Source organism: Etheostoma spectabile, chromosome 4 (genome assembly GCF_008692095.1).
Source record: "Etheostoma spectabile isolate EspeVRDwgs_2016 chromosome 4, UIUC_Espe_1.0, whole genome shotgun sequence".
NCBI lineage: Eukaryota > Metazoa > Chordata > Actinopteri > Perciformes > Percidae > Etheostoma > Etheostoma spectabile.
The window spans coordinates 5,931,693-5,943,426 of NC_045736.1; the positions used below are offsets into that span (position 1 = coordinate 5,931,693).

At 41.2% G+C, this 11,734-nt stretch overlaps 1 protein-coding gene across 3 annotated transcripts; it reads right to left on the minus strand.

Annotated features, from left to right (window-relative positions):
• Window positions 1-594: 594 nt before the first annotated feature.
• LOC116688175 (endothelin-3) lies at window positions 595-7,528 on the minus strand. Of its 3 annotated transcripts, none has more exons than XM_032514013.1 (4): window positions 7,333-7,528; window positions 5,890-6,118; window positions 1,283-1,435; window positions 595-1,023 (listed from the first exon to the last, which is right to left on the minus strand). In XM_032514013.1, exons 1-4 carry the CDS (start codon window positions 7,400-7,402, stop codon window positions 954-956), a joined length of 522 nt encoding a protein of 173 aa, XP_032369904.1. In that variant the 5' UTR covers window positions 7,403-7,528; the 3' UTR covers window positions 595-953. The 3 variants fall into 3 exon arrangements, with proteins under 3 accessions (XP_032369904.1, XP_032369905.1, XP_032369902.1); XM_032514014.1 differs by having other exon boundaries at window positions 595-1,020; window positions 5,890-6,121; window positions 7,333-7,526; XM_032514011.1 differs by having other exon boundaries at window positions 5,890-6,121; window positions 7,333-7,526.
• Window positions 7,529-11,734: the final 4,206 nt, after the last annotated feature.

The following is an 11,734-nucleotide window of genomic DNA, read 5'->3' on the forward strand; positions in this document are numbered from 1 at the left end:
TTAGGCACATTAAAACTGTATCAATTTCATGAAAAAAATTAGAAGCCAGATGTGCATCAGAATATTTTTAAAATTAAGTAAGGAATCAATGTCTTCCTTTTGTCAGACTGAAACTGATTCAGTAGGCTGAGATGCTCAACTTACAAACTACTATTTCTTAACATCTTTCCTGTACAGATGGTCAGTTCATTGGGGAATTGTCTCAGGGCTCAACCATAACAGGACTAAGCACAGGATAAATAATGCTTATAATTAATTTACTGTACGGCCCACTGCAATTGTTACTCAAATGGGTTATTTACCAAAGAGGACTGTTGATTGGCCTGAATACATGTGTAATTCTATGCAAAAACTTACTTTACACCTCTACTGTACAAATAGGTATTGTGCGAAAATATGATTTATAGCCTATATATATTGAAAGACATTTTATATTCACAAGACTTAGATCCAGCTTAACAAAAGTTAATTTACCTCCAAATCTCACAGAAAGGTAAAATAATACAAACAATAATAACAGATACTGCTGAAACTAACTGCATTTATAAGGGAACAAACTAATAAAAAAAATCTGGGACTTTGACAAAAAAAATTAAGAAAATACTGCTGATTTAGTGACTGTGTAGAATGACGTCCCTGTGGAGTGATACCGTTCTTGGGTATACAACGGAATGGAGATGGTGGAGTTGGCTGGCAGAAGCTCTTGAAGTGGCCTCCACATCACGCGGCTTGGGCGTGTTTGCGCTCTACCAGAGTCATTGTCGAAAAAAGCTGGCCATCATGTACACCATCCTGAGTTGTGACGGGATAATGAAAAACTGTCCACACCTGCCGGACAGACCCAGGCAGAGAGTGTTGGTGCCCCTCGCTTTCAGCAGCTCTGCACGTTATTCATCCAGCACTCACAAGGCACCAAATAACATATGTCCCCTTTAAGGTCATTAGCATGTCACTTATATGTGCAGAGAAGCTGTCCTCTTGTCTGTTTTACGAGCTGCTCGGGGTGGTGGCCTCCTTTGTCTGCTGGGAAAATCACACACACACAAACCGTCAAACACATCTTATCAGGTGCTGCTAATTTGGTCATTGTTAAACTATCGTGAACCAAAGGCATTTTTATGTCTGCGGGTTTTGAGAGGCTATGATATGAAAAGTGTAAAGCTCTGGGTCGATGATATGTTCACTGTTGGTATCTCCTTGAGGAAGAACATTCTTGTGTTTTTTATTAAAAGCACTTGTGGAAATGTCCACTGAACATTAGCACAGGCACAGCTAGAGTTACCTGTCCATGCAGAAGCTGCTGCAGTCGGAGTCAGCGTGCTGTGCACACACACAGCGATGGGCAGCCTTCTCCCTCCTCCCCTGCTCAGTCCCAGCCGAGCGCCTCCTGCGCAGGGGACCCTGGTAACTGGACATACCATACGGTATAGTGTGCCTAAAAGACAAACAAAAAATCACATTTCCAGAGTGCTGAGGGAGCAGACAGATAAGATGCCCTGTGCATGAGACTGGCATTACACTTCAGGTAGAGAGGCTTTGAATGTTCAGGTTTCACACTGCGTCACACAAAAATAGATTCAACTCTACAGTGATTTTAGAGGCTGGACTGCATTATACAGGGATGTGTTTCTAATATATTGTCCTCAACCATTTGGACGAGATGGGGAGAGAATATAGGAAACACCTTTCAGAACAATGCAGTCCAGTACAACACAGACTGCAAGCTCCAAAATGACCTGATTTAACCTCTGTTAGAATAGTGTCTACGACAATTAGCATCAGCTTTGCAAGGGTATGATTTATTACAGAACTGTTTGAGAAGTCAGTAAAGGTCAGGCTGTCTCCTTTACAGTCCCACTGTGATTTAGACAAATAAAGAAAAACATGATAGCTTCAGTGAATTTCTGGGAATACTAAGAATATGTCCACCATTGCAACTAAAGAAAAAGTATGATGAAATAACATGTACAGTAGCATTAAAAATACAAAAATGGACCTCAGTTGGTTTCAGTTCTTTTTTTATGGAAATCACAGGAGCATTAGAGAACCAAATACACTTTGTTAAGTGTTTGTATGCAACACCTGTCAACAGGAGGCTTCACCAAATTAACCTCACCTCCTTCCAATAGACAAACAGACCTAGCTGGGCGTTGAGCCTTTCTTATTTCGGACCATTGTTCCTCTGATCCTCTGTCAGGTTAGGGCTGCCTCACATTATCTAGCCCTGTGTGCTTGAGGAACAAACTAATGCTAACTAATACTCTTCATTCAGTTTGTATTTTCCATTGAAGAGATGAAAGGATTTTGAGGCCGGTTCAAAAAGGATCTGGCATTGTTTAGGCTGTATCTATCTAGTATCACAGGCTTGCATTGCCAGACTGTGTCAGCGCTGGAGTGTGGTCTGGCTACACCCCTTATCTATTCTGTGTGTGAGGGACGCGCCAGATGTCAGCCTTTCTCACAGCAATCTCCATCTGTTGAGGAGGACTGCTTCTTCTTGCTAAACACCTATTGGACAACATTATGTACACTGATACAGAGATGTCTGACCTTGTACGTGGTTTGTACTCATCATATATTTTTACCAATTCAAATTGTTGTAACTTAAAGGGGCACGTCATAGATTTTACACATGAAGGATGGTTCACTTATTACAGTCAGCGCTACTTAACCTGCGGCTCTGGAGAAAAAAGCCCGGACGATGTAATCAAAGTGTTACACAACTGTTTGTATACAGTGCTGCTCATGAGTATGGGAACCTTATTGCCTTAATTAAAAAATCAGGACAAATTCAACTTTTAAGGACACCAATTTTCTTTATGAATGAATAATGTATTGTAAATAAATAAATGTTCTTTCTTAAAATACAGGGGCATAAGTATACCCGCCCCTATGTTAAATTACCATAGAGGAAGTAGATTTTTCATATTAAAGGTCAGTTATTTAATGGATCGGGATACTATGCATCCTGATAAAGTTCCGTTGGCCTTTGGAATTAAAATGCCCCCCCATAAAATCATCTCTTGATGCAAATCAAACCAGAAATTAAGCTAACTGAAATAAAACCACGCCAATTTATAGGTATGGGGAAGGGTATGTGATGATGTGAGGGGGCAATTTAATTCCAAAGGACAAGGGAACTTTATCAGGATGCATAGTATTGTGGATCCATGAAATAACTGGCCTTTAATAATAGAAATCTGCCGGGCTCTTTGGGAAAAAAGTTTTTTTTTAAGTCTTTTTTTTTTCTATACTCATGAACAGCACTGAATCTACAGAAACGACTCATCTGGCACAGTCAATACCATTTTTCAAACTTCCACTAAAAAGTAAATGGTTTCATGTTGACTATTTAAAACAATGCCAAAGTCATTCCAAGGAATTTATTACTGAAAATGAGCAGATGAGACATGGCAAGACGTTTTCTGACCATTTATATGTCTAGAGTGCAAACATGAAACCACTGTTCTGTGATTTATTTAGGGAAGCTGCACCAAGAATTTCAGAAAATGTCCCTCAGGAACAATAAAGTATCTATTTATCTATCTATCTGAGTCTTCTTCTACAACAGCATCAATCAGGTTTGTGATCGGCAGCTGCTGGTATAAGCCACACGTCTTATGTTTGATCTTTACCTTTCCTCTTGAGATGGAGGTTAGCACCATAACCCTAACCTTATTTTGGCCCAAGAACAATGCGAAGATAATAAAACTTCCTTGTGAGAGCTTGCACAGTTTTTTCTGACTTGTCATTGGGCTATTTTTCTTCTAGCAGTGAAAGGAACAAATCCAATCAACACTAGTAACAAAACCTAAATCAATCATATTAATAGACGCTGCATGGTTTACACATTTCAAAAGAATCTGTCACTGAGAACTGAAACGTTTTCACATCCTGTTCTAGCACAGAGCGACAGAAAATTAAACATGAGTCACAGAGGAGTAACGTCAAAAGGTCAACTTACTGTAGCAGCTGCAGGTACTTGTAGAAACTGTCCCATAAGATGGATAAAACCTCAGATAATTAATTTGAGTCTTACTGATTATTCACCTTTTCACAAACAGGCTCCCACGTAAACCACCAATCACTTGCTACAGCTGTTCCATTAGATCCAGGGTCAACTTTAAAATACGGGTTGCATTAAATCGTCAGTGATATATATAACCTTAATCCTAATGTCAAAAGATTGCTTATTGAGGCCATATGGCTCAAAGATTGTTCCATTCAAGTAAATATGGAGTTATGGAATTATAGCTCTGAGGAAAGCTGAGAACTCTAACAGGTTGAAAGGTGAACAGGAACTATACTCTGTCCACCATGCTTACAAGTACAGTAGTACAAGTGTGTACAAATTTACAATGTAAAATTAAAATGAAAAAATTTCTAAGCTACATCTCAGCAGGAGCTATCAATCTTCTGTGAAACATTAGCAATCAATTTGTTTTCACAGCGAGTGGCAGCACAGCTGGATTCTCTCCACATGGTATAACCAAGGGTACCTCAGGAAGATACATCTAGAAGACTGTGCCCAGCCAATTTTAGCTTCATCTAACGAGTTACTGTGGGAAAAAGCCCTTTTACGGTAGGACACAACATCTGGTTGAGGGTGGCACGGACCTCTCCAGTCAGCTCTGCAAAATCCATGCTGAATTGTCTTCTTTACAAATATTAGTTTAGCTTTATGTGGTTGACATTGGACGATGATGGCATGTGGCTATGAGCCGCTCATCAGGACCAGGAAAACAACTCAGCAGAAATCGACTCAGCAGTCTCTGGCTGACTCTGCTAAAGATCACAGAGGAGAAGGTTGAGATGGCTATCAGCTATAACCTATGGCTATGATTCGACTGCATAGACAATCGAGTGCATCTCCATAAGAACCTGACCAATAAAGGATTTTTAAGGCCGATACCAATACAAATATTTGGTGTTTTAAAAACCCAGGTTTTTTTTATCTGCCATTATAAATGCCGATACCTATTGATTGGGAAATGCCTAATATTGGCCCACCGATATATATTGGTCGGGCTCTAATCTCCATCTCTACATCAAAGGGGCACAGAGCCAAGCGTGAAGGAATTGAACGCCGACTGCCTCTTCTCTGCTGGGAGTCCTGCTGGATAGACAGTATCTGACAGCCACATCCTGCTTCATGATCAATTATGCACAAGTTAAGGGTGCTGATGGCTTTAAATTAATCACTGTACAGTTTCATAGGATAAATAAAACTGTCGATTGATGACTTACTGATGACTGATTGACTGATTGATTGGTGATGATGGCGCAGTGGACATGACACATCCCTGAGCACTTAACCCCTAGTAACTCCAGTGCAGCCTCTGACATATAGAGCAATTGTAAGTCGCTTTGGATAAAAGCGTCAGCTAAATAATGTTATTACAACATGGGTTGTATATGTAATGTAATGACTAACTGACTCTCTGACTGACTGACTGACGACTGGCCCCACCTCCGACATACTGATAACAACTAATGACTCCCCTCTTCAACTCTCAGGCAATAAATCTGTCTGCTAATGCAGGTCTTGTTGCTGTCAGTTTTATGCCAGGGATCTAAGACAGATGTACTTGAGTTTCCAACCTGTGACAAATCAAGTGCGATATTTGAGGTTTTACATTTGCAGATTGCGAAGCTTATTTAATAAATAAGCAACTGAAGCTGAAGGTCTATGATTACAGACTAGTATTATAAGTTGTGACTACAGCGGACAAGAGGAAATGATGCCATGACGCCACAAGCTGCAGTAAACTTTAAAATGATAATATGATGTAAGCACACAATGTACAACACAGACCCACTGAAGATCACTAAAGAAGCATAGGAATATTCCTGCAGCCATACTGAAGGCCCCCTGAGGAGGACTCTTACTCTGGAGTGTTGATCCAGATGATGTCCAGGTGGCAGTAATACACACACTCCTTGTCCTTGTAAGTGTAACACGTGCATCTCTTTGAACGCCTCCTGGCCCCCGGCGGGTCACAAGCAAAGCAGGGCTCTGCTTCCCCGGCGAGCTGGTCCACACCGCCTGGCAGCAGCATGCTCAGATTAACAGCTTCCACGTTCTTCCTCTGGCTCACATCTATGCTTGATGAGAAACCTGCTGGATCACAGCAATAAGATTGTTTGACAACACCATGTCATATCTTTGGACTGAAACAACCTTTCTAAATATCTGCTTTACCCTGAGGGGACGTACAGTGTGTGCGTGTGTGCGTGCGTGCGTGCGTGCGTGCAAACAGGTAGGCAGTTGAGAACAGGTTCTCATTTGCAACGGTGACCTGGCCAACAAAAGCATAAGTGTACAAGACAACATACAGTTTCAAACTCAATATAATACTAGCATACAGAATACAATAGGCTACATAAAGTACAGATTAAGTAGGCATTACCAAGGCTGCGCAAAGTGAAGTGTAAGTAAGTCTATGGATATGCAAAAGTGATATGGTAATAACACAATATACATGCATAGACAATCTATATCACTGCTGAGATGATATAAAAAGTCAAAATACAGTAAGTGCAAAATGTGGTATAGTTAGTGATGTAGCTCAGTTATAACGCAACATATATGAATAGATAGTCTATATACATGCTGAGATGTAGGGAAGAGTCTATATAACTAGACAAGTTGGGTCTAGTTAGTGATTAGTAATAACACAGTTATACACAATATACAGTTAGTGCAAGTTGTGGTCTAGCAAGTGATGTAGATTAGTACTAACACAGTGAATATGAATAGACAGTCTATATAAATGCTGAATGAAGGGTCAATATACAGTTAGTGCGAATAGTGCTGTAGGTAGTGATGTAGATTAGAAATAACACACTATGCATGAATAGACAGTCTATATAAATGCTCAGACGTAGTTAAGAGTGTGTGTGTGTGTGTGTGTGTGTGTGTGTGTGTGTGTGTGTGTGTGTGTGTGTGTGTGTGTGTGTGTGCGTGTGTGTGTGGAGTCACTGGGTTCACCATACAGTGCCTTATGATATTTGCATAATGGAATAGTCCATGGAACATTATTTTTCCAGTTATGACCACAGCTTTGTTATGGATAAATGAAGATGAATATGTAATATCAGTGGCAGTGCATTACTACAATTATGGATGAATTTAAGTCATTTAAACAGTAAAGATACCAAACAGGGGACTGATCATTTGCTTGTATCCTTTGACATCACCTTGGCCTGTCTTACCTCATATATTACAGTGTCTAATATACTTTCCTCATATTACATTGTCTAATATACTTCAACATGTGTAACCTACTGTTATGTGATTTTATTATATTTGTAAATAAAACGACTACTCACCGTTTGCTAGAGATGCTGTGACCACGATAAGAAACACAACTCCCACATCAGCAGATGATACGTTGGCCATCACACACGAAACATGGGAATATTACAAATATAGAAATTTAAAGAATATGAGAAGAAAAGGGGGCGGGGGTTGCGTCACAACGCTCACTTATCAGCTGCTGTCAGACTGCGCGTGTATGCCTCGGCCACTCGGCTTTTTTATGGGCTAACACCTCAGCAGCAAGTCACCTGCAATATCACACATGCTTCCTGCTGCAGTTTTCAAAATAAAAGCCAGTGCAAGGTTGACTTCCGGTCCAGCGGACAGTGCATGAGGTTTATGGAATGTTGCCAGTCAAATGAAATTGACTTAATTGTTAAATCGTTTGTAGGTGACAGAATTGACATAGGTCTACACATGCAGTAGTTTGAAATGAATTATATTAATAATATAGCTTATAACATGAGTCACACACTAGACAAAATATTATACAACACACTGTTTAGGGCAGGTAAACATTAATCTTTTACATTCTCCATCCAAACAGATGATCAAACAAACCTTTCAATCATAAACATAGTTTTCTAAAGACAATAACGTATCTAATATCTTAATACAATTAATACAAAGTAAAACTAATGTCTTTGCGGTCATGGTTTAGGTTCTGTGCCTGATTTATCACCTTTCCAAGAAATATCATTGTAATTCCTGAAAAAAACAAATCATATTTAATTTAGTTATTCATATTCAGTATTTAGATTTTTTTTCAAATAGTTTACATGTATTCTTGAAATTGACTTTACACTGTTGCATTTTCACCAAGGCGTATCTCTTTTTTGTGCTTTTATTTTGAAAGCAAGGTCATTGCTGAGGTGGTTTATCGATGCAGAGCACCACCTCCTGGAGGCAGGGCTTCAATGATGCCAGAGGGCTGAAGTCAGCAGCACATCTTCAGGGATGCAGTCTATCACAATGGTTTCCAAGCCATGGTTCAGGGACCTGCAGGGGGCCGTAGTAGGAGTTGGTTCCACAACCAAACAACTAATGGTCCCGTATTAATGAGGATGAGAAAAACAGGGAAGTAAGAACAAATAAACCACGGCGACCTGCAGTCAATGTGTGTAGCTTGTCCTTCCAATGTTTTTGATCTAGATTATTACTTTGAGCTTTTTCTGCCATCTATTCATTACTTTTACCTAAACTTCTTTTTACATAACTTTTAGGGTCTTTGCGCACAGCTTGAAGCTACTAGCGGAGATGCGTTCAGGTGCCTTTAGGGCGTGTCCAAATCCATTTTTGCTAGTTTGACAGCTGCAAAAAAAGTGGTCCAAAAGAGTTGTACTTAGTGTCTTCATTAATCATAGGTGTGTTCTGGGCGTAACATGCAATCAACCAATCAGAAGTTCTCTCCAATTTCCTTTAAATGTTAGGCGTGTTTGGATCTCGGAGCATTGCTGTTATGATGGAGGATTTGCACCATCATATTTTTGTTTTTAATCTTTTGCATGTTTGTGTGCAGCTTCCATGTGTGTGTAACAAGCATAGTTTGCGTCCCTGTGTGTGTAACTGTTAAGGTTTGTGAGACCCAGAACCACAGAGATACAAAACACGCGGCAGACAGGATAAAGTAAAGGTAGTTTAATGATGCAGAGGTAATCCCAAAACAGGTGACAGGTTGGCGGGAGGGTGGAAGGCAGCTCGGATGGATCACGGGAGAGTATCTAACAATCTGGCGCTGAAGAGGTGGTCAGCCCGGGTTTGAGTGTTGCAGGGGATGATGAGTAGATGACAAACAGCTGAGTGGATGACGGAACAGGAGATGGGTAGCCACGCCTCTTAGTAGGAACGCCTTCACGGCCAGACAGACAGAACACACAAGACAAACATAGAGGAAAGGGAAACATGACATAGGTTGGGGGAAGACAGCAGACCACAACAGTAACAAGCATAGTGTGTGTCCCTGTGTGTGTAACAAGCATAGTGTGTGTCCCTGTGTGTGTAACAAGCATAGTGTGTGTCCCTGTGTATGTAACAAACATAGTGTGCACACTGTGCATAAGCTTAGGAACATTTTACTCATTTGCTGTTAAAATAACAATGAAATGCTGCGTTACTGACTTTAGACCAGGTTTTTGTTGGTCAATGGCACTTTCTGCTGCTTCACGATAGCAATAATCCAAGAATGCACCTGAACACACCTCTCTGTGAGACCAGCACGCCCATGGGTGCAAAAATTGGCACAGGTGCATTTGCTATTTAAACGACGTGGGCGCTGGACGGTCTTAAAATAGCAAAGACACTTACGTTGGGCTTTGCGCCGCGCATGCAAGATAGGGGATCATAGTGTGTATGTGTTACTGTTGACTTAATGTCAATATTAAATTGGTTGAACTATTCTACAACTTCAGAAGTACCCCATGGCATGGGGTACAAATACCCTTGGTTGGGAGTCTCTGTCCTAACACTGTCGGAACCTCTCTGCCAACCCTTGTGTGAAGCGTCTGGATCACTTCTTTGGGGTGGCTGTGGCTTGGTGTTAGAGTGGTTGCCTGCCAATCGGAAGGTTGGTGGTTTGATCGAGTTTAAATGTGTGTGAGTGTTTATCTGATGAGCAGGTGGCACCTTGTACGGCAGTCTCAGCCACATTTTATGAATGTGTGTGAATAGTGAATTGTTCCTGTACTATGTAAAAGCGCTTTGAGTAGTTGTTGAGACTAGAAAAGCGTTACATGAGAACAGTCCATTTACATCTTCATATGTCAAGGTGCCAGGCTGGTGTTCATCAAGATATAGTCGGCATTTAGGGAGACTTGGCATACAGCCAAATCCGGTTGGGGAGAGTTCTAGCCTGACCAGGCTCCTCTCTTTACCCTGTCTCTCTTGGTTTTGCTGTAATAGTTTTAGACAGCTGGGGATTCATCTTGCACACTTTACAATGAGCTTCTCTCTACTCTATCTTTTACCTATTTTTTCTCAATTGTGTGCTATCATTTTGTCACTTATGCAACACCCCCGTGGCGATGTCCCCCCCCCGTCTTTTCACCCGTTCCATATATGAAATAGCTTCTGGGGTTCCCCCCCCCTCTCCCCACTTTCAGTTCACCCTTTTATTTCTTACCCCCCCGCATTTTCCCGGAAAAGTCCTTATGTTCTTTTTTCCCCGCATGTTCCCTTGGATCCAGGAGGCTCCAAAATCATGGTAGCAGCTGTCACCATGGTCCCGCTCAAGTTCGCGATGCCAGGTTCATCTGCCACACTCTGCGGTGCCCGCTACGTCCTGCTGTGCCTTGTAATGCCGCACAGTGCCCTCCCGCTATGCCATGAACTACTACAAAGAACTGCTACAAACTACTATTTTTTCTATTTATGTTATTTCCACTAACCCCAACCGGCCCGTCAGACGCCGCCTACCAAGAGCTTGGGTCTGTCAGAGGTTTCTGCCTAAAAGGAAGTTTTTCCTCGCCACTGTCGCACTGTTGCTTGCTCTGGAGGAAATTACTACAACTGTTGGGTCCTTGTAAATTCTGGAGTGTGGTCTAGACCTACTCTATCTGTAAAGTGTCTTGAGATAACTCTTGTTATGAATTGATACTATAAATAAATTGAATTGAATTGAATTTTACTCCACACTAAACCTCAACTTTCTATTTTCACTCTTTCAGTCAATGTGTGTGTTTTTACTTTTTCAATCAATGTGTGTGTGTGTGTGTGTGTGTGTGTGTGTGTGTGTGTGTGTGTGTGTGTGTGTGGGTGGGTGTGGGTGCGTGTGTGAAACAAACGAGATACAACATGTTACTGTAATTATGGGCTTACAAAGTAGCTGTAGGCACACTTGGTTGGCTTACTGTTTCCCCCTGTTTCCAGTCCTATGCTAAGCTAAGCTAATTGAATTTTGAGCTCTGCACTTAGTGCTCAGATATGTGAATGTCTTTTCACCTAATGTTCAGATAAAAACAAATGATCCAATTTCCCACCTAACTGTTTATTTGGGTTTACAGAAATTAGGTTGTATTTTTTATTTTTATTTTCACTGGTCTAATGAGATACCCCAGGAAAGATGGGGCTGATGGAAGTGACAGAATTGTAATTTCTGTACAGTCCTGTTAAAGAGGAACTAAGTTTGCTCTGCCTAGGATCGTGTGTGAATACAGTAGTTTGCTTGGTTGTTGTGGGATGAATGACAATTCCATTCCTACATTTTCACACCCTTTAACACCAGCACTGCAGAATCTGTAAAATCTTAAATTTTTGGGAAAGTGCCTGTCTGTCTGTCTGTCTGTCTGCCTCTGTGTCTCAGGGCTGCCAACTCTCACGCATTGGCCGTGAGACACACGCATTTGACAGGTTTCACACGCGCACACGCCACACCCCCGATTTCTCACGCTGAAGTGTCAACCCGGTCGGTCAAATTTA

What these genes read in the sequence shown, in the direction of transcription:
- LOC116688175 (XM_032514011.1), bottom strand. Translation starts at nt 7,402, where the DNA reads ATGGCCAACGTATCATCTGCTGATGTGGGAGTTGTGTTTCTTATCGTG. An exon ending in ATCTGGATCAACACTCCAGA is followed by an intron (nt 1,436 to 5,889) that starts GTAAGAGTCCTC and finishes TTTGTCTTTTAG; the next exon opens with GCACACTATACCGTATGGTA. An exon ending in AGCAGCTTCTGCATGGACAG is followed by an intron (nt 1,024 to 1,282) that starts GTAACTCTAGCT and finishes TGATTTTCCCAG; the next exon opens with CAGACAAAGGAGGCCACCAC.